Source organism: Excalfactoria chinensis, chromosome 7 (genome assembly GCF_039878825.1).
Source record: "Excalfactoria chinensis isolate bCotChi1 chromosome 7, bCotChi1.hap2, whole genome shotgun sequence".
Lineage (NCBI taxonomy): Eukaryota > Metazoa > Chordata > Aves > Galliformes > Phasianidae > Excalfactoria > Excalfactoria chinensis.
Genome location: NC_092831.1, coordinates 5,370,111 through 5,391,926, shown reverse-complemented (window position 1 = coordinate 5,391,926; position 21,816 = coordinate 5,370,111). Strand labels below are relative to the sequence as shown.

Below are 21,816 nucleotides of genomic sequence, written 5' to 3'. Positions count from 1 at the left end.
GTTTGGCAGTTTGGATTGCCTCCTGCTCTGGAACAAGGCAGAATAATGGAGGCTTTGCAGCTGGTGATGCCTGGGTACTGACTGGAGTTCTACTAACTTGGGTTTTGTGACATATAATGCAAGTTTAACAGCTGTATGCTTCCTATTTCTGGAGCCCGTGAAGAAGTAGCAGAACCACAGGAAGCAAAGGGACAGGTGGGCTCATACTTCATGCTCTTGGAAGGTACTGCCACCGAGGCTGTTGCAAGTACAGCTTTATTTACAAAGAAAGCCATTGAGATCTAAAGATGAGGAACATCACCTATACCAAGTTATCATTATCTAATGGCAGGTGGTTCTTGTGTGCAATATCAAGATAGAGTGTGACGTTTTTGTCTTATGGTAGCCTCCCTCTAGTTAAGTGGGCATCACGACTGTCTGAGTTGCACGAAGGCTTTGATTCCTAAATCCTATAAAGTGGATTTAGGTCCCAGTTTCCCTTTTATTGATTAAAAAGTTAAATTTAATTGCTTACTCAGTCTCTCTTTCTGTTTTATTCATTTTATCAGTGAAATACAGGCCCACATCTTTGACTTCAAACAGATCCATTTACATAATCAGCACATTTACCGTTCTCCCTCTTAGTTTACTTATTGGTGGAGCTTGCCTGCCTGCCATGTGATCTGACCACAATGGCTAACCACTCCTTGGTGATAATTTACATTATTATTGTAATATGGATTAGGCATCAGTTGGAAGCAAGTCTGAGTCAATACCAATTTTTTTTCCTGTGACATCTTAAAAGAAATTATTTAACAGGCTGATACCCATTTAGAAATTCAAAGGCTTTCCTTAAAATGTTTCTTGGCAAACTGAAGTTAATCGGTGAAACTTAGCAACTGGTTTAGCAGGCAGAATGTAGGGGACAGGGTTAGGGGATGAGCAGAGCAGGGACGTGTACTGTCATCGCTGTGGATTGGTGCTAGCACTGCGATGACCGGAATGTGTCCATGTTCTGATCTGGGAGGTGATGCCTTGTGCTTGTGTCCACTGACTGCAGGCTGGGAGTCCTCTTGCTGGTACCTGATGAGATCATGGATGTTTCAGGGCAAATATTTGCCCTTGGACAAGTGTGTTTTTTCTCCTTGATCAAGCAAGTGCATGTGGGGAGAAAAAAAGGCCAAAAAAGCAATGTTTTCTTCTATTTCTTCTGCCTGTCCATCCAATTAATTTGGCTGGGACTTGAATTCCCTCAAGAAAGGAAAATACAAAAGATTTTACAGGAAGAACCAGCTGTTTTCAAAGGATATGCATCATGATGAGTAACCACCCAGCTCGTATTGGTGTGACTGGCACTTGCTGACTGGCTACAGCAGTCTGACTGTCTGACTATAGTCCATTAGGGTCTGATGATGTGTGGCTGTTACTGCTGTATGCTGCTTACATGTATTCTTGGTGCTGAATTAATATTTTAATGTAGTTTATATAAACAGTTTAATTATGACTGCATGATTTAGGAGTCTTTTAAGGTGGCTATAAAATGGGCTTCTGAGCTCATGTAAAAGTTTTGATGGGGAAAATCTGTTTGGCTATAAATTATTAATTTTAAAAACCTTACGAACATGTTACGGGGGGGTTTACTCACATCTGAAACCTGAGATGCTTTATAAAGCAGTAACCTAAGGAAGAGTTTATAAAGTGCTCTGCTCGATCTGGTCAGTGAGGATGTGATCCTGTGTCTTGTTTCATTACAGCAGAGGTAGGACTTTGGACTGAATTTGCAGGGTTGAAAATATACAGAGCTGCACTGACTGTGAAAGAGAGTCCATCCTTCATAAAATTTTAAGTGGGTGTTTGTAGAGGTAAATTCTTTCTTCCCTGTCTTTGCAGGGCTTGTCCTTTTGTTATGTAAATTTACTTTAGATGGACTCCCAGTCACTGGGGGAGGTTTTCAAAAGGCAGAGATGTCTGCTATCTTTTCTTGGACATCTCTATCTGTGGGGCTGCCTGTTGTCCTTTCTTCACTCATGATTTAAGCAGATACTTTCTTTTGGATATGCTTTCCTTATATCCATGTAGATGTATTTAATATCTTAAGTGCTTCAGGGATACGATCAACCAAGCATCCTCCTGCATCTCACAATGGAGGAGTTGGTCCTCTTCCTGATAAGTCTCATCCCTTATTCCCACTTGTATAATTTGTACTTTCTATAATGACATTTTTATCACTGCTAACTAATTACTCCTTTAATTTATTACATGACACGTTAAAAATGCCTTATTTATGTGGCCAGGATCAGAGAGGAGGACATTGAGGACATCTCATGGTGGGCATGTGGAGCAGGCTGCCTGGTGAAAAGTAAGTTGGCAGTGAAGGTTTTATTATGCTTAAAATCTTGCTCTTGAGAAAGCACACCTTAGGTACAGCATAACCAATTAATTATTCTTAGCATAGTTGAAATCCTAAGGGTCTAATCATTATTAGTCCAGCTCTAATTGTTTCAGAAAGAGAATAATAATGCAGGTAAAACTGTGCTCATCCTGCTCCACAGGGTCCCAAGGTTTCATCCTGGTGCTGTTGGGCTGTCAGCATCTGAAGCCTTTCCCCAGGGGAAATGCAGTGCTCATGTGGAGAGTTTCTTCTCACTAGGACCTACATGAGGTTCATTTTCATTTGTGCTTTTCCTTAACATGTCACACCCCTATTTACAATGCAAGTTCTCTTTTTACTATGTTAGATTATTATTATTTTACTCCTCAAAGCAGTTTTGCCCAGCTCTAGCTGTTTGTTTCTGTAGCAGTGCAATATTGAGTTAGCTGTAGCTGTGGGCCTGTCTCTGGGCATCCCCTGCCTGCACGCTGCCTGATGGGAAGCTTCTTCTTGTTCTGGTGGAAGCAGATTTTGTATGAAAATACATAACGCATAATACATGTAGCATTTGCCATTATCAGAGGAAACTTCTTTGGGCGGCAGTAACCATTATAACATATACTGAGAGGAAAAAAAATGTAGACTGAGTAATAATAACATATATTTACATGTCTTAAAGTTAACGTGGGTGAGCATTTAGTTGTTCAGTTTACCTGTCAAAACTGTTTTATTGGCTTAAATTAGAACACTTTGGAGAATGTGAGGATGGCACAGTGGAATGGCTTGGGAAGAGTGATGCAGCAATAAACCTAATGGGTCTAATTGATGGAGCTGTTTGAGACCTTGAGGTAGGAGAATGTACGACACACCTGCCCTTCTTATCCTTTCTTCTTAACGGACTGAAGTAGCAACAGCTTACTTCTAATATACAGGTTCTACTGTAAGAAAAGATTGCATGTGAATTTTTTAAGTGCCTCCCAAGAACAGTATATATTCTTAAAAAAAAAAAAGAAAAAAGGATCTTATTTTTTTAGTTTTAAAAGCACTTGAAGATTTTGCATATGATTAGCCACGTGCTTGCGTTGCGCTATGCTTTTTGGAGGCTACTTTTCATCTCTACTACAATATCAGGGTCTGATGTAAACTGAAAGCCATTCTTGATCACTTGAGGAAGAACCAAAGTCATTTAAGTTTGATTTTCAGAGATGGTGAATATCTTGGATTAGGAGGAAGTTCTTTAATGTGGGGGTGGTGAGGCACTGGAACAGGTTGCCCAGTGAGGATTTGGATGCCCCTTCCCAGGAGGCATTCAGGGCCAGGCTGGATGGGGCTGTGAGCAACTTGGAATAGAGGGAGGTGTCCCTGCCTATAGCAGGGGGTTGGAACTGCATGGTTTTAAAGGTCCCTTCCAAACTAAACCATCTTGTGATTCTATCTTACATTTCTAAACTTCAGATAAGACAGACTGCAAACATCTGAGCTCTCCTTTCTTCATTGATTTTGCTATTCAGCCAGTCATTTTGATTTTTATATATAAAAGATGTGGCTTACTTTTAAAAGGATCTCAAATCAAATTGGCTTTATTTACTTCAAAGTATTCTGAATAATGTTTATTGTGGGAATCATAAGAAAGGAACAGACATTTCTAATAGAAGAGTATTTCCAAGTGGCTTGATTGAATTAAAGAACTCCCACTGGACTGAAAGCTCAAATAATAGCAGTTATTTTAGTGTCTTTAGTGGAATAACAGATTATTCTTATTTGCCAGAACGACCAGATTTATAAACAGCAGCGCGTTGTCCATCAATTGAGGGTACAGAGAGCTTTTTTCCTGCAGTAGGTTGTGGATGGTTTTGCTATCTTTGCCGTACAATTTTACTTTGGTAAATCTGCTCAGAGAGTGAATTGAGAGGTGGGTTTCTTTCTGGAGGAGGGCGAGAAGACCACTCTGTTTCTCCAGAAGGCTCTTTCTCTATTGCTTGTCTTGCTATGGCAGTGCCGGATCTCCACGTGCTGACTAATAAGCTGGATGGAAATTCTCAGTCATAAAGAAGGAGCAAATCAGAAACCCCTTTGAAATATACATCTAACATCACAGTTACACACATATGCATACATTCTCTTCCTTTTTTAGAATAAGTCATGAATTGTTCTTGTTAATCCAATGTGTTTTAAAATACTAAGCAAAAAAAGAGTATTTTCCTTGGCTTATCTTTTCTCCCCTGTGAGCATTCTGGAGCTTGAGCACACAGCTGTGTAAAGGTCCACTTACCATAGCTTCTCCCTTCAGTAACACCCTTCTTGGATGTGGGGCTCTCTTGCTCCTTTAATTAAATCCTTGTGGGTTAAGCATCTTCTGCCTCTATTTGGTAAACAGTGGGATTTCAGGTGCTGTTGTGATGAACCTAAGTGTGACTTGAATTGAACTGAAAGCAGCTTCAGGCAGGAATGGCTTTTTATCTTCTTGAATCGTATTTGAACCTGTGATTGCTTTTGAAGCATGCTGAAATTAATAACCACTACATTTTCTTGACAATACCGGCACAGATAATGTGGGATTTCCATTATCCTGCCCTGTTTTTTCTTTCTTTTTTTTTTCTTTTTCTTTCATCATTTCCCGGTTACAATGAGGATGATGAATGAACTTCACCAAGAAATGATATTTTAAAACATTAGCTTTGCTGTGTTGGTGACACAGTGGAACAGAGGTGATTACCAGCTCTGATGCTTAATTTGAAAGTGACTAAACACTTGTGCTTGGCCCCTTTGTATAAAGGTGAACACGAGGCACGCTCAGTCTGTTTCATGGGCAGTTCTGGCAGCAGGTACCCATCTCGGCTTTATTCTGCAGGATGAATGCTGAGCTTGTGTATTCACTCAGGTCTGCAAGAGAGAACTCTTTCCAGTTGCATTTTCATGCAAATATCTTTATTTGCAGTGCAGAAAATTAGAACAATTAGGTACTCTTGTGTAAATTAGTAGCTCTGTTTATAAATATCGCTGCAGTTGAAAGCAGGAGAAGTACCAGATGTGTAATTACATTAGCACAGATATTCTACAGAAAGCTGCTTCTGTGAAACAGGAACAAGCTTAATGTGAAAATCTTTGCTTTTGAGAGCATGCATGCTATGCACATCATTAACCTGTTAATTAGATCTGTTAAGGGCTACACTTGTTAAGCCTTGTTAAATGATTACTTACATTTAAGAACATCTATTTTTAAACATCCCTGGTTAGAAAGGGTGGGCTAATGTTGAAAAAGCAGATGCTTAAGTTTGGTTGTAAAATATGCACGCAACAGATGTGCACCCATAATTGGTATTTCTCCAAGTTACCATTCTTTTAATTCAAAGAATCAAGGCACAATAACTTTGATAGCAGCAGTGGCCACATTTCCAAGTTAAATCTCGCTCACCTCTGCTCAGCAGAACTCCTGAATGCTCCACACTGCCACATCTTTCAGTGGTTTTCAGGAAACAGGGATTTGTGCTCAGCGAAGTCGCCCTCGTGGTGTGTGTTCTTATGTATTTCATCATCTAGAAGGAGCTGGTTTTTGCCTTGTGCTGAAGTTTCTGAAAACTTGGGTATAAAGAAAACTTGGGTTAGACTTCCAGGGATAGCTGAACACTATTCAGAAATGTGTGACTACCACAAATTCAGAGCTGGCAAAGCATCTGCCAAAAGATAGCGAAGATCTGCCCACGTTACAGGGCTGACCTGAATAATTTTGTACATGGCTGGAATAAATCATCTTTAGAACTGAAGTTCTATTTCAGGTTTCATTATTTTAGTGGTGCAGGTATTGAAAACCAACCCAAACCCACCTCCCAAGGCAGTTTATTCTTGCCTTGGGACATGGGTTAGCTGGGACATGTCTGCTGCGTTGCTCAATTAAAAGGCTTGGGCTTTTGCTAATCCATTGACACAGATTTATGTCCAGGATTGCCCTACCTTCCTCCTCTGTTTGTACTTATGGTGTTGCTGGCTTTTCCCTGGGGAATCTAGCTTATCTGGAAAAGGAAAAAACCCACCAAACAGCAGCCCCATCCTCCCCCAAAAATTAAGACACACAGAAACAAACAAATGAAAAATAGCTCTTTGTTCCTCTGTATCATGTTACCTTTTGTTGTTCTCATTCGGGAGCTTTTGTACAGAGAAGCACTGCAGGAGATGGGCTGTTCCTCAGGGCTGGGTGTAGCTGTGCGCCACGTCCTGCTCTCCAGGAGCACAACACACATAATGTGAAAAAACACAGCAAGAACCCTACCTCTAAAGCCCTGTAGGGTAATATAAGCTCTTTGTAAGATTGTAGAATCAAAGAATGTCTTGGGTTGGAAGGGACCTCAGATATCATCTAGTTCCATCCATCCTTCCTGCCATGGGTAGAGTTGCCAACCACTCATTCAGGTTGCCCAGGGCCCCATCCAGCCTTGCACACCTCCTGTCTGGCAGTGCCTTGCTATCACTAACCTGCAGGTGCAATTGTTTGGAATAACACCTGGGGGATTCAGCCCCCAGACAGGAAGGACACATGTCTTTCTGACACACCTACCTAGATATGCTGTGCTTGCTTGTAGTTTCTGTAATCCTTGTCACCAGATCCCTAAGATTTTTCTAGTCCTAGCACCTGTGAATCAGAATGAGGTGATGTGATCCTGTTCACTGAGTGCAAACTCAAGTAGTTTAGTTATTCTGTTCTCCTGGACCTTGCAATCAAGAAGCTGAATTTGTGATGCGATAGGAAACCACTTCAGTTTGTAAAATAATGCCTTTCTCTCCCTCTCTCTTTTTTAATTTTTTTCAGAATTGACTTTTCCTGGATTTCATTACTTACAGTGTAGTGTAGTGGTGTTTGGCTGTCACTCTTCCCCAAAGTCCTGAAGTAAAAATCACTTCAATCTTAAAACCCTTCATCCTGGCTTTACGGTGTATGGAAACTTAAGCTCTTTGGCCCTCTCAGATTGATTGGAGGCTGCTTAGAGTTCAGCCCTTCTTCCTGACAGCAGCCTCTGCTTAGGAAAGCTGTTGGATGAGCAGATTGATTTACTGCTGGAGAGCACATCATTCTGAAACTTTGGTCTGCCTGTTAATGTTGTGTGTTCCTTTTCTAAGCATGGCATTTTTCTGAGAATGGTTTCCTTTCCCCAGTAGTTCACACCGCCAAATAGAGTGTCCAGAGCAAGGTAAATTTAATTATAATTAACTGAAAGTGGATAATAAAACGAGGGCTGCAAATAAAGAATGAAAAAAGACCTCTGGAAAGCAATGTGCGTAGATCCACGATGGCCTCTCTCCAGTTGTTATGAAACTGGTTGTGCTCATTTGAAAGTGACGCATTTCCCATGAACTACTTATGCTATCTTGCCTGGGATTAATGTTATACTGCTGCCCATCTTTGGAGAAATACTGATCAGTAGCAGCGTGAGCAGCGTGGAAAATCCAGCCCAATGGGTTGCACTTCTATAAGCGAGGAGTGAGTGTGTGGCCCATGCACTTGGGAAGGTCTTTCTGTGTAGAAGCCTCTCCCAGTTGTGCTTCCTATTCAGGTTACAATTGCAAATACTTTGCGTCGTAAAAGGGACTGATTTTCATAGTTTTGATTTTTAACTCTCTGTAATCCAGTAGTGCAGTGTTTTAAAAGTCTACATAGTATTCATAGCTGTAATCTGTTGGTAACATCTATATATTGTTTTTATAGCGCACTTGAATTTGTATACATGATGACCTCATCTCTTAACATCAGCTGCTATCAAGACAAGAAATCTGCTTTCTCAGACCCATCTGGCTTATTTAGAGGGTACTACAGACATGGTTTACAATCTGTGGGTTGGCTTCTATTTATTTATTTATTTATTTATTTATTTTTTACTTTAAACTGAGAGTTGAAAGAAAAGAATATTTTTCCCCAAGCCATCTCTGGGGTGCGGACACATGATCGAGTAGCTCAGCTAATGCAGTTTACATTAGTGCTTAATATTGAGAAGCCCTGCCTGCGGTGTGTCAAGGGGTTAGTAAATCATTGCATTTTCATAAACAACAGTGTTCCTTAGATTGTGCTGCAGAATGTCTTGCTTGCTGGAGTGTGTCTTGAGTGGTTACTGCGTGTGGATAATAAGGTAAAAACCTGAAATGTAAAATTGGAACAAACTGCTGCGTGGCTGTGAGTCGCTGAACTTCACTTTCATTCAGGTCTAGAGTGAGATGAGTAACTGAGATAGCGAATTACTTGTTTGTGTAGGTCATGAGAATTGAAAAAAGAGCTGCAGATAGTTAGAATGAATCACAGGTATCGGGATTTTTATCCGCCATGTGTGATATGTTGCAAATAGTGCAATAGACTTTTGTTGTATAGCATCTTTCATACAAATCATTGCAGAAAGAATTTTGCTGTATTGCTGTTAATAATAAATAGCAAATTAATTGAGATAAATTCAGAGGAGGTAAAAAAAAAGCTGATTTTTGGCTGAGATTTGACAGTTAGATGTAGAGCAGACAGACAGGACGGTGCTTCCAGAAAGCAGAGGAATAGGCAGGGATGCTAACAATGGCTTTTCTTAGAATCATGGTGTTGGAAAAGACCTCTCAGATCCCCAAGTCCAACCCCAGCCCACCCCACTGTGCCCACTGAGCACGGCCCTCAGTGCCACATCTCCACAGCTCTTGAACCCCTCCAGGGACCATGACTCTGCCACCTACCAGGGCAGCCTCTGCTGCTGCATCGCTGCTCTTTCTGGCTGGTATCTTACTTTGAAGCATAAAATGGCTGAACTGCTCAACTCTGGTTTCTTAGACTCTGTATAGAGCTTGTATTTGACATTTTAGTTTCATCATTATGTGAGAAAGAATGTAGTTGGGCTGAATGCACAGACAGAGAGAGAGCACAATATATGTGTTATGCATCCATCAGCATAGTTAGTAAGACTTGTTTAAATCATTAGAAATATTTTTGCGACGTTTTATCAGATGTCTTTGTATCATACCTAGAAGGAGTTTATCGGTGAGTAAATATATAGTACTTCATGTAGTCTTTAACAGTTAGGTTTGTAAAAAAAAAAGAAACACGCATCTAAGTCTCATTAAAAATCACACATACCTCATAGAAATATATGAACATTTACATAAAGCCATTAAAAAAATGGTTTTAGTCCTGTTAGAAATAAAGGTTGCATATCCTGTTCTCAGAGTCACAAATTGAGTTGCAGTTTTCTGTTTCTTATACATGTGATCTGGTGGAGGGATGCTAGAATTACACCCCGAGTAGCTGTATTACATTTCATGCAGAAGTGTTCAATTAAAGTGAATCTGCTGGGAGTTGTGATCGCATCTGGTGAAGTTATGCCTCAGCCAGGCATTAATGACATCATACCTCTGTTTTGATTTAGGGAGCTCTTTTGTCTACACTAAGAATTATTAGGTTCTCTTTAAGTACTAGAATAACTGCTTTTAAATTTGATACTTGAAGTAAAAGCTGGGCTAAATAAACAAACGAGGTGGAGGACTATACCAACAATAGCCCATTCATTCTTTTCTGGAGTTGTTTCTATGTTTTATGCATCAGATGCAACTTGGAATGTATCTATAATGTATTTGAAAGAAATTGCTAACCCACTACTCTATTTAACCGATTGCTAATCTAATCTTAAATTTGCAAATTAGTGCAGAGCTACGGGGACAGAGTAATTGTAGAAGATGCTTATTGAATGAATTCTCAGATGGTGAAATGGTTGCAATTAAGCTAAATGTCATATTAAACAGAGCATAATTATTGTAGCAGTCCTTACTAAGCAATAACATACTTGTTAAGCAACTCTTATTGGGTTATCTATTTGAGATTTGATATTTAGTGGTGTTTCATTTTGTCCGTAATACATAATTATTGACTGAATAGCCTGCTTGCCTTACGCTTTTGTGACCTCTGTGTCAAAGAGCAGATGTCACCGTATCCATTCAGACATAATTATTGCATGATTGTAGGTGGCTCTTGCAGGCAGGAAAAGCAAATCAATGCCTGCTATATCAAATAAACATTCATTTGCAGTGCTATATTACTTGCTTCTAACTGGATTAGGGATGCTTCTTGGTCTAATTACATGGTTATCTTTCTGTTGGATAAAAGGTGGCATACAGAACAATGTGTAGTTTGTCTTTATTAGCTGGACTGAATTTATTAATTGCTTTCACCCCATAGTGTTATAAATGTCTTGTAAGAGATGGCAGGATGTCTTTGTGTAGTTCTTCATTGCGTGGCTTCTCACTTTTATAATAGTGATTTGGTAGACTTGCTCTTCAGTTTACTCTTCAGACTAAATGATTTATTTGTGTAATTTTAGTGACTTTGTAGACCTCAGTGGCATTTTTTACTGAGAACCTTTTTTTTTTGTTTGTTTGTTTTTGGCATTGTAGCAAGTCCTGTTGCACAGTCGCTGATTTTATTGGATACTTCTTTGTGGAATGTTACTAGAACATCCCAGGTTGGAATGAACAGTTGACAGTCATCTGGTTGAACCTCCTGCTCAGCGCAGGGCCAGCATGGAATTCACACCAGACACCTTAATGCAGTCAGGTCTTGAGAGCCTCTAAGGAGGTTCACATAGAGGAGAGCTCTATGTGACCCATGTGCCAAAGCACTTGTCGTCTTATAACTCTCCAGTGTACTTTCAGGACTGTCCAGTTTGGTGCCACTGAAGTGCAAAAGGGACTTTGGTAAACTATTAGCAGAAGAGCTTGATTATAGTAGTCTTAAGAACTGGCTTCAGAGGCATTTTTCACTTTGATGGGGAAATGGCATTTATAGAACATAATAATTGGCCATATACGTCACTGACCATCTGCTTCTTTCTTACTGTGATTGGGTGTCTATGGTCCATATCTATGGATTCTCCTGCCTTCTGGAAACTACTGCATCTCGGACATCTCAGTTGCAGTTTTCAACTTCTCTTGCATATTTGCCTGCTTGAATTCAGAGATCTTTGCTTCTAGATGGACAGGAAGTGTAACTTAGCGATGGTGGCATAAGACCACGTGAGCATCTATTTTATCTCTGTGTACTTTCATTGGCTGACCAGCACAAAATAGATTTTATTTTATTTAGCCTTCTAATTTAATATCAGTGTCTTCCCAACTGGGAATTGGGATGCATCTTTTAAATGTTCTACGTTTTGATGTGTAAGTTCTACTGGGCATTCAATAAAATACTGCTCATACCATTGTTCACCTTCTGCTGAGGTGTTTCTCTTAATTGACTCATTTGTTTTAAGGAAGGTGTAAGTTTACATGGCTGCTCTGAAAAAGTAGGTAAACGCTGAGTAAAAAGCAGTCTGTAGTCTGGGAAGTGTTTATATCCCTCTCCTCATTTCAGCTACTGAACATTTGACAAAGCAGTGAAACATCATGGATAAGTTTACTACTGCGTCCTGAAGTGATCATTGGAAGTGAAAACAGCCGATAGTAAAAGATTTGTGTCTGATTTTCCACCCTTATTTTTCACATCCTTTCTTTTGGTATGCGCAGAGTGGTCTGATAGGCTACATTTTTAGTGTGTTTGCCAGAGAATAATTGCAAATTGTGATTCCTCTAATGATAGTGTAATTGCCCGTGAGTCCTTCCTTTTATTTGTAATTTTTCACTCTAAATTCACATTCGACGTTAAATAATGGCCAATTCTTTCAAAGGCTTCTGCTGCATCTCTGTTTGTCTTGTTAATGTCAGAGCTGGTATATCTCCACCTATTACATGGAGTGGTTCATGAAGCAGAGAAGAGGTGAGTTCTACAGAGTAGTCAAAGAGCAGCAGTAGGTTTGGTGAGTTGAATTTGGCTAATCCTCTTCTACAGTGGCTCTTTATTATTCTATGGGGATTTTAGAGTTGTCTTGATGTAGAGAAGTACAAATTAAAAGTTTTCCTGTCCTAAGAATTAAGTAGTAAATCCTAAATTGTGTGGTGTGTTCCAGGCAATCCGTGAGAAAAGGCTGAGGTTAAACAAATTTTTGGTTATGTTGGTTATGAATTTTTGCTTTAAAAATGAACTGATGAGAAAATAATCTTTGCCTGTACTGAAAATTCCAAAACTCAACGACTGAAATTGCCTTTGTTAAACTGCTGAAATAAGCTCATGATGCAGTTGCATTGTGTTGCCTAGTCTTTGTCCCAGTTACTTTCCTCTGTTAATAAAAAACCAATTAGTGTTGAATTTCAGCTGTTTTGTAAGATGACAGCATGTTCTTAATCCCATGCCTGTTATTGAATCTTGTTGGTATTTTATTGGAACAGTCTTCTAAATGAAGGTGACATATCAAAAACGAGCATTTAAAAAAGGATCCTTCATGTAACTGAAATAAGCATAAAATTCCTTTTTATTTTATTTATTTATTTATTTTTGAATCTTCAGGTTTTTAAGCCCGTTTAATGATGTAGAAAGTCACAACTATAGCTAACAATAATTTGTATAGTACAGTTTGTGAACTACGGTGTAGTTTGCTGCTGTCTTTTCCCATTCAAGATGTGTCACTGTTGAGGTCCTCATCTTACAATGATATCTTTTGGTGTGAAATACTGGAGATATAAAAGGGATGAAGATTTTTCACGTAGCCTGAAGACTGCATACATCAAAAGCTGGAGCTGTCTAAACCCTGGTGACTCTGAAAACCCTTCTTGCCTGTTGCCTGTTGACCACAGGAGGAGGTGACAGACTAAGGGTAGGGTTGCAGTCATAGCCTGGAGGATGAGGGAGGAAAAGCAGCCACAAAAGGGACAACTCCTGAGTCTCTGCTTTGTAAGTGCAGCCTTTGGGCAGTGAGATGCTGGCAACAAATGGTGAAAAGGGAGGTGGTGGTACCACTGCCCACCTGCCTGGCCAGACTGCGCTCCACGTGTGCTCCCAAAACTCCCTGCTGTTGGGGAGAGGCAGCTCAGAGGAGCTGCATGTGCTGATCTAATGGCTAGGTCTGTGAGGTTGGGGCTGGGGATGCCAGAAGAAGGTCAGCAGTGATAGCTCAGTGGGGCTCTTCAAGACTGTACTTAGGTCACTGCTCTTCCCCAAGGTCCCTGTGCAGATGCTTGGGATGTGTAGCAGAAGCAGCTTGGCTATACCCTAACTGTTTACTTCACCTCTTGTTAACAATGGAAGGGACATTGTTTACTCATGCATTTGCACAATGTCAAGGCCCTGGCTCTAGGAGGGTCACTACTCTACCCATATAGGAAGAACAACAGGTTTACTTTTAGAAACATCATCAGCTGGATGAAATACTTGGGGTTATAATTGCAGCCATTATGGGGGTTGTTTTGGATCTTAAGTGCTTGTTTTCTTAGTGTAAGCTTATAACTGATTCCGATAGTTTCAAAATCAGTTTTGAAAAACTTAACTATTGAGTAGCAGTTCTTCATATAAATTGACCTATTTGTTGTAAGTTCATTTCAAGTACAGATTACATGTGGAGTGTTCTTACCAAGTTAAATGGTTCTGTTAAGACATTCTGGAAAGTTTTAAAACTTAGGATTGAGATGAGGCTCTCTTGAGGCATGATCATCAAAATCCTTTTAATATGCTAAGATTTGGCCTTAGTGCTTTCCGCTACCTTTTCTTCTCATTCTGAAAGCAATTTTGTACTTTACAGCCCTCAGATTGTTTTGTGGACTTGGTGGATTTTGTAGAATAATGTTTTTAGACAAAAATCTTTCCACTTAGCCTTGTCTGATTTACATTCACTTAGAAATCCTTAAATAACATTCGTATAGTTATATATATGGATGTTCATGTGCTCTGGAATGAAAAATGAGATTGCTGGATTTAGTATTGACTCCATTTCTCTTGCCAAATGATCAAGCTATACCCCTACCTGTAGTACCATGCACTGCAAATGGAGGCACCTTGCTCAGGGTAATTCCCTGGGCAATGCAGAAGGTGAGTGACCAGTTCTTCTGTATGGGGCTGCAGGACCCACTGTGCAGGATGTGCACCATCATGTAACATCACTTCCTCCATCTTCAGCTCCTCATAAGAGCATGCTCTTATCCCCATGATATTTATCTGCACTATTTTATCACTGCAGACAATGATTCAGTTGCTTCCCAGAGCAGTTTATTCCGCTGACTAATTGTCCTATTAAGCATGTTTTCCCCTTATCTAACTTGACTTTCTTCTCCTATTAGATTATTGTTGCTTTATGATCATTTTTATATGTGTTTGTACAAGCAGAATTAAATAGTCATATTTCCTCAGGCATTAGGTGTGTTTCCCCATTGCAGAAGCGTGTCTGGCCTGCCTTTAATTTGAGACATAGTGGGAAGTGGTGTTTTTTTCCATGTTTCAGGGATCATGTATTGGACTCATGTGGATACACAGGGAAGAGAAGTGTCAAGTGAGCCTTTAGAGGCATTTCATAGAATGACTTGTATTGGAGCAGACCTTAAAGACCATTTAGCCCCAAGTGGCATTTACCTGGTTTTAGAGATGAACTGATAGTTATTCACTTTTTAATGGATGTTGGAGTGTGGTTTCACCAGTTAGGTGTTAGGGTGGCTCAACCCTCTGTCTTTTGCAGGTCACTGGGGCCGATGTGTGGGTGACTGCGGTTCAGGGGGCACACGAAGCCGTGCTGTCTGGTGCACCCACACCGAGGGCTGGACGTCTCAGCACTCCAACTGCGACCAGCAGGAGAAGCCTGAAAGCCAGCGGCGGTGCTTCAAGGTCTGCGACTGGCACCTGGAGCTGTTTGAGTGGGAGGTTTCGGGATGGGGACCTTGCGTGCCCGGCGGTGAGGCTGGACCCTGCGTGATGGCACAGCACGGTATGCAACACCGCAGTGCCCGCTGCCTCCAGAAGCTGGACAGGAGCGTTGTTGCTGCTGAGATCTGTGAGCACCTGGCACCGCAGCCACCCCTCGAGCAAGCCTGCCTGGTGCCGTGCCCGCGGGACTGTGTCGTCACAGACTTCTCCCCTTGGTCCCAGTGCGGCGGGGGCTGCACCAATAGCTTGCGGCACCGGACCCGTGCCGTCATTGCGCCTCCTCTCTATGGGGGTGCCCCATGCCCCAACCTGACAGAATCACAGGCCTGTTCTGCTGCCGCCTGTCCCCTGGGCGAGGAGGAGCACACCTACAGCCTCCGAGTGGGGCCTTGGGGTGAGTGCAGGCTGCCCGGCCGCGAGGATGCCTCATTGGATTTGGGGGAGGACTCTGGAGAGCTGAGCGCGTCATGGTTGGAAGGTCACAAGGCCCAGCACCATCCACACATGGGGCAGGTGGGCTACCAGACCAGGACAGTCAGCTGCGTGCGGAGCGACGGCAGGCACGCTGTGCTGAGGTAAGGGCACTTCCATGTCACTGCTGTTATTCCCTTTCTTTCACAAGACACCGCTTTGCACAGCCTAACTCACTCACTCACCTTCTTGAGTTTTAAATGCAAATTTTAATGTGTTTTCTTTACAGGCTGCTTTTTGATTTAATTCCCTGCTGGTGAAGCTAACATCTGCTGAATATTTTGCATACCTGTACAATTTGTGGCTGTTTAATTCATTTTATGGTTTTAATGTTTCTCTTCTGGTTATGTTTTGCGGAAACCTCAAGGAAATGGAGGTATCACCTCTTGCTGTGGAGGTGCAGAGCATGGAAGGGTTCCACCCTTAATCACTTACTGCGTCTATTTGGCTGGAGATACTTAACTTAAACTCCTTCATTCCTACAGATCGACACTGAATAAAACAAGAAGTTTAAGCCTGACAAGTTTGGCCCTATGAATTTACTAGGAGATATCTCATGGCCAGATAGATCATTGAGCAAAGCTGTGATTGTCTCCTGCTTGTGAGGAACCTTCACGTCTGTAATGTTTCTGATGCCAGTATAAGATCTGTAACTTGCATTTATTTCTTTGACAGCAGCTGTTGATTTCTATCCTCACGTGCTTTATTTAACAATTTCCCTTGGTCTGTGCAGGTCGCTTTTCTGTAATTCAGATGTGAAGGTTACAATAATGTACAGCAAATAATGGAAAGATTTATTCTCCGCATTTCTCGCATTTAAATTCAAACAATCTGAGCTTTGCCATTTGACTTCAGATTGAATTTGAGCGGGTGCCAGGAGCTATAGATTACTGAGGAATTGATTAAGCTCTGAGAAAGTCAGAAGCCAGATTTTTGAAGAACTTCACCTGCCCGTTTTTTCACCATTATTAGGAGTTGCTGAAAAATCAATGACCTCTGTGAAGGAGAGAAAAGAATGTCTTAAATTCAACAAGGACAAGTGCAGGGTCCTGTGTGTGGGGAGGAGTAACCTCAGGCACAGGTCTGGACTTGGGGTTGACCTGCTGAGAAGCAGCTCTGTGGAGAAGGATCTGGGAGAAGACCTGATAGACACCATGTTGCCCATGAACCAGCAGTGTGCCCTTGTGTCCAAGCAGGCTGTAGTATCCTGGGGTTCATTAGGAAGGGCATTGCCCGCAGACCGAGGGAGGTGGTCATCCAGAGATCCCTTCTGACCTCAATTACTCTGTGATTCTGTGAAAAATCCTGCTTCTGAATTTTGCAGAAATCAGCTGTTATCAGTAAGTGTAGCTCCCGGTGCCTGCACAAGTTCAAACTGGAGAGATAAGGAGTTATTCTCTGTCCCATACTCTACCCTGTTAATGTCAGTAGTGATTTTGCACATGTACTGAGGCGAAAATAAACATTCTAGCCAATTTCTTACCTTCTCCTATTACATCTGTAGCAAAGTAAGTATTTTTTATTGGTTGGAAAAACGTCGAGATTTGTGAACTGAGTTGTTTCTTGATCTTGCCTTCATTACTTGTCTCTAAATGTATGCTGATTCTAAATATGCAGATTTTATACTCATGTAGCTGCTTGACTATAATGGAGTTGCTTGTGACTTATGTCACTGTGGGACCTGCAGCAGGTTTATGTACGCTGCCACGTGGTAGCTGCTTTTCTGGCTGTTATATCTCTTTCTTTGTCAGAGGCTCTGGGTAGGGAAATCCTGGCTTGCTTTAAATCTCTTTCTCTCTTCCCTCACGCTCTCACTTTTGCTGTAGTAATGGGGATTGGAAGCCACTGTTCATAATTTGCTTCACTGCTGTGTAATCTGTTGAATTTCTGGATGACAGCGCAGAAGGGCCTCTTTCTAAGCCTGTATTGAGGAACTTCCATAGTTTGCATAGTTCTCTTTCAAAAATAACATGTTGTTAACTGTAACTATGTAGCTCGAATGTGGAAACTTGATACCTAAATCTAAAATCTGGCATAAAATCCAATCTGTTTTTAATTCCAAGGTTTGAGTGTCGCTGATACCAGACACCCCTAACAACAGCTCCCTTAAAACAGCCGTGTTAATGCCTTCCTAGTTTCATTGTGCAGCATATTTGCTGCCATCGTCCTGAAGAATGGACCCGATCTTGCAGATGCCGCTTCACGAGAGTGATGATGTTTTGGCTACTGGTAAAGAAGAGTAAAAGCATTTGCATAACCCTGAAGCAGGGCTTGGCAGACAGCCCAATGTCTGCTGTAGAACTGGGAAGAATTGCTTTATTTGTGCTTTTTCATTTTCCTGGCTGAGATTTCCTATTTAGAATAACACTGTTGAGTAAGTCCCAATGAGAGTTACAAATTCAATTTCTGGGGTACTAAGGGAAGAGAGAAATATCCCTAGACATGCTTCACCAGGTCTCTAAGCTGCTTAATTATGCTGCCGTGCTGGGATTTTATCATCTCCACTCATTCCTTCTGCCACTAACTAAGAAAAATGGCGTATGATGTGTCTGGTCACTCGAACACTGTTACCCATCAAAGAGCAAACGTACGGTCAGCCCCTTTCCAAATCTATAATGGAACGGCAGCGGAGATGGCTCTGTGGTGTTCACAAGTGGTGTGTGTTACTTAATTTATTGTTAAAGTTGATAAACTGGCTGGTTTCTAATCTCAGAGCTGTGTGTCAGCCAGCTGTGCTGTTGTGCGTTCTTGTATGTGCGAATGGAGGGGCTGCACTGGAACGGCGGTCAGGATTTTAATGGGATGGGTGCAAGTTGACTTTTAAAGACTAAATGATTGAATGCATTCACATCTTAGGGGTGCGAGGTTACTGGCAGAAAATTCATTTTGCCTTCTTCGTTAACGGGTTTGTGATTAACGAGAAGAGCAAATGTGTTGTCCTTTGTTTTGTGAGATAGGTAGCAGCAGCAGGAAGGAAGTGTGCCTGATGTTTGCTTTCAGTTTTACTCTAACTTTCAAGTTGTGTGGTTGAATCCAGCAGACAGGAGCCTTTGGTTTTACACTGAACCCACAGGTAGGAGCTGTGATAAAAAAATCAGATTAAAAAAAAAATCAGCTTTCAATCTCATATCCTGTAATAAAGTCAAACATAAACACTCCCATACCTTTAAGAAAACCTCAGATGAAGTTACAGGAGATGTACACTTTAATCCTCTACTGGTTTTGCTTGTCTCTCTTGTAGCTGTGAAAACCTCCTGAGTAGTGACACAAAAGAACTTTTATTTTTGTTCCCCATGTTTGGGTTAGAAGCTAGATTACATTTAGATAAACGAGCACCTGTAACTACGCATTGAGATCCTAAATACATTTGTCTTCTTGTTTCTGAGCTGTCGGATGTACTCATTAAGTACATTTAGTGTTCACATTAAGCGTACGAAGTTAAAGCCGAGAACAAATGGGTTTTTTCTTTTCTTTCCTTTTTTTTTTTTTTTTTTGCTATTATTTGGATTAGATGTCTTTTTTTTATGTATGTATTTCTTAAACACTTCATGCAGTGTATAAGATGACGATAATAGAAGAGAATTGGATTGGGATTCTGTTCTCTTTGCTTTTGCAAGTGAAAATTCAGGTCGAATTCAGTCAAGGAGTACAGAGTCCATCAAGGATGTGGTTGAACAGTATCCAGTTCTTTTGTTTGCCTCTGTAATTTGAATTTACACAATACATTTCCTAGTGGATTGCACTAAACCACTGTGCTGTGGTACATTTCCTGGAAAAATTATTTGTAATTTCTGCAGATTGTGTTCCGTAGATGAGTACAACATTTTACAGCTGAGAGGAGGAAATGCTGTGCCATAATACACCTACATGTGATGGCTGTGACTGTTCTGGGGGAGGAGGCGTGTATTCACATCCTTCCCAGCACATGTAGGGATCGAGCCTCGGCGCTCAGGTTTGGAAATGGATCCCTGAGCTGATGGGAATGGAGGAGGTTCTCCATTCTAAGGGTATTTAAAAAGAATAATCTTGTTCACTTTGCTTTCACTACAAGCGCACTGAACATCCAGTTGGTGACTGCTTTTAGCCTTTCAACCAGAGCAATGTTTTGGAAATACTGTCCACTAATAACTAGACTTAGCATACACGGCAAAACTGTTCCTGCAGTTTTCCCTTGACCAGTCCAGCCATGTAACACAGAAAGCATCAATGTGTCAGCACGTTATGATGTTGCCAATACTAGATTTACTCCCAAAAGGAAGCTCTAACCTGAATGCATTAATCTGTGGAAAGTTAGTTTAAAAACTGGGCTCATGAGGCATCTGCCATCCTCAAGACTTCCTTCCTCCCCTGCTAATTTGGATTCTGAGGTTTGCAGGCTGAGATCAATGGATGTCTCACACATCTGAGTGTTTTCCATATCAGATTGTTCTGAGTACATTGGTGACATGAAAGAGTGTGTCTGAATTTCATGCAGAAGAACAGAGTGTGTTTTTACGTTTGCATTTGTGTTGCTTGGTGTCACAGTTAATTTGGCTTTGAGGCTCTGAATGAGTGGGGATGAGTTAATTAGATTCACATTCTGTTAGGGAGCTGTGTGCAATTCTCCCTCAAAAACATCTTCCCCAGCAGAAGGGAGGAAATTACCAGCTCCACATCTTGTTCACCTTAAGGTCAACTAAGTTCTCTTATTAGCCGTTTATGGCAGGAGCAGTGGAGGGATTTTCAGGGAAAGAACGAGCTGTTCAGTCTTCACATACCTGAAAGCCTTGCAAATAGCAAGGATGATTGCTGGGCAGAGATGCCTTTTGCAGCCTATGTGCCAGCATCTGCTTGAATCCATTGGTCAGATACAGTAGCTCTTGCCTTGCTAAGAACTGGGGATAGCAATACCAGCTATTAGCAATACTCATTTTGAAGAAAATCGTAAAGCAGATTTTTAAAGGCTTCCTTTTCTTTGGTTTTTCAGTAAAGATCAACCCAGATTAAATATCTCACTCACAGTGGTGCTACCCCAAAAATGGGTTTGGATTTTCCTACTGGTATCTGAATGCAAAATTGCAGTTACTTTTCAAAGTGTGTTTGCTTGTCCTCTTTGCTGTGTTCTTAGGTAGGCTCTCATTTTCTAGCCTAATCACTTACGAAAATGGCTTCTATTTGCCAGTATTTTATCTACTTAAAGGCAGGAATTCTTGTTCCCTGTTACTGTTGTGGCACTGGCTCACCCGATAACTATGTTCAAAAAGTAATGAGAGGGAAATAAGAGTGCAGGTGGTGAGACTCTCCCTAACTTAATGTTCCAGCCAAGACTTCAAATCACTGGCCCAGCACAAGTTCAGATACAATGATCATTTCTTTTCTGTCCTCCATTCAATAGTATTGATGTTTCGCACCAAGTACCAGCTTTGCATTGGTTGTGTTTGGCATATAGTAGAAGCGTGAGAAATCTGTTTTGGATATAAATGAGAATAATTTTTTGGCTGCATCAGAGGCTGTTCCTGCTTCATGCAGCTGTTAAACCTCAGCAGATTCAACCTGCTGTCACCTGTGAGACTATTATTGTACGCGGTGAAAGTGAGACAAAAAGTGTTATATTTCAAACAAAAAGAGTGTAAATTTAAGTCACTAAATGCTGTATTACGCTAGTAATTCAGGATGTAGTCAAGCTAGTCAAGCCTGATCATGTATAAGTGGCAATATTCCTATTGACTTTTGTGAAAAATGGACCAGTTTCTAAATTGGAAGAGAAGCGAATGGATGCCCGTTATCTTCTCCGCTCCCCCTATGAGATTGCCGTGCAATCCTGAAATGATTGCCCAGAGTATTTTCTGTGGAGAAAGTTAGCTTAGTCAAACTGTGTTATAAGTAATATTAAGTGAGGTAATAACTGGTTCCTTGGCAGCAGCTCTAGATTTCGCACCTTTTAAGTGCACATGTATTTGCTCCTTAGCGTTGGTAAAAGCCTGACTGCGAGCAACTGGAGGCTGGAGAAGACAAATTTAAAGAGAATTCACACTGAGTTCATGTATGGTCTTAATTTTGCAGAGTGGTTCGCATCATGCTTATAACACTAGGCAGAAATTAGAAATTCTAGTTCTTTTTTTCTTTTCCTGGTGCCTTTTTTTTCCACCCTCCTTTTTTCTCCCTATCTGATCCATCATTTGTGATGCTCCGGTGATGTCTTTGCTCGTACTTAAGTCTATCATTTTTTGGTTTACGCTTTCCAGCTCTCTTGACGTCAGTTATCTGAGGTTTCAGACACAGCAGAGGT

The 21,816-nt window shown here is 41.1% G+C and overlaps 1 protein-coding gene across 5 annotated transcripts in view; it reads left to right on the top strand.

Moving 5' to 3' along the window:
• The window catches only part of THSD7B (thrombospondin type 1 domain containing 7B), a 282,914-nt gene that overhangs the window by 78,250 nt on the left and 182,848 nt on the right, over positions 1 to 21,816 (top strand). For all 5 annotated transcript variants that reach the window (XM_072342394.1, XM_072342396.1, XM_072342397.1 and 2 more), the window contains exon 4: positions 14,893 to 15,652. In XM_072342394.1, coding sequence (XP_072198495.1) covers positions 14,893 to 15,652 — 760 coding nt within the window. The remainder of the gene's footprint in view (positions 1 to 14,892; positions 15,653 to 21,816) is intronic.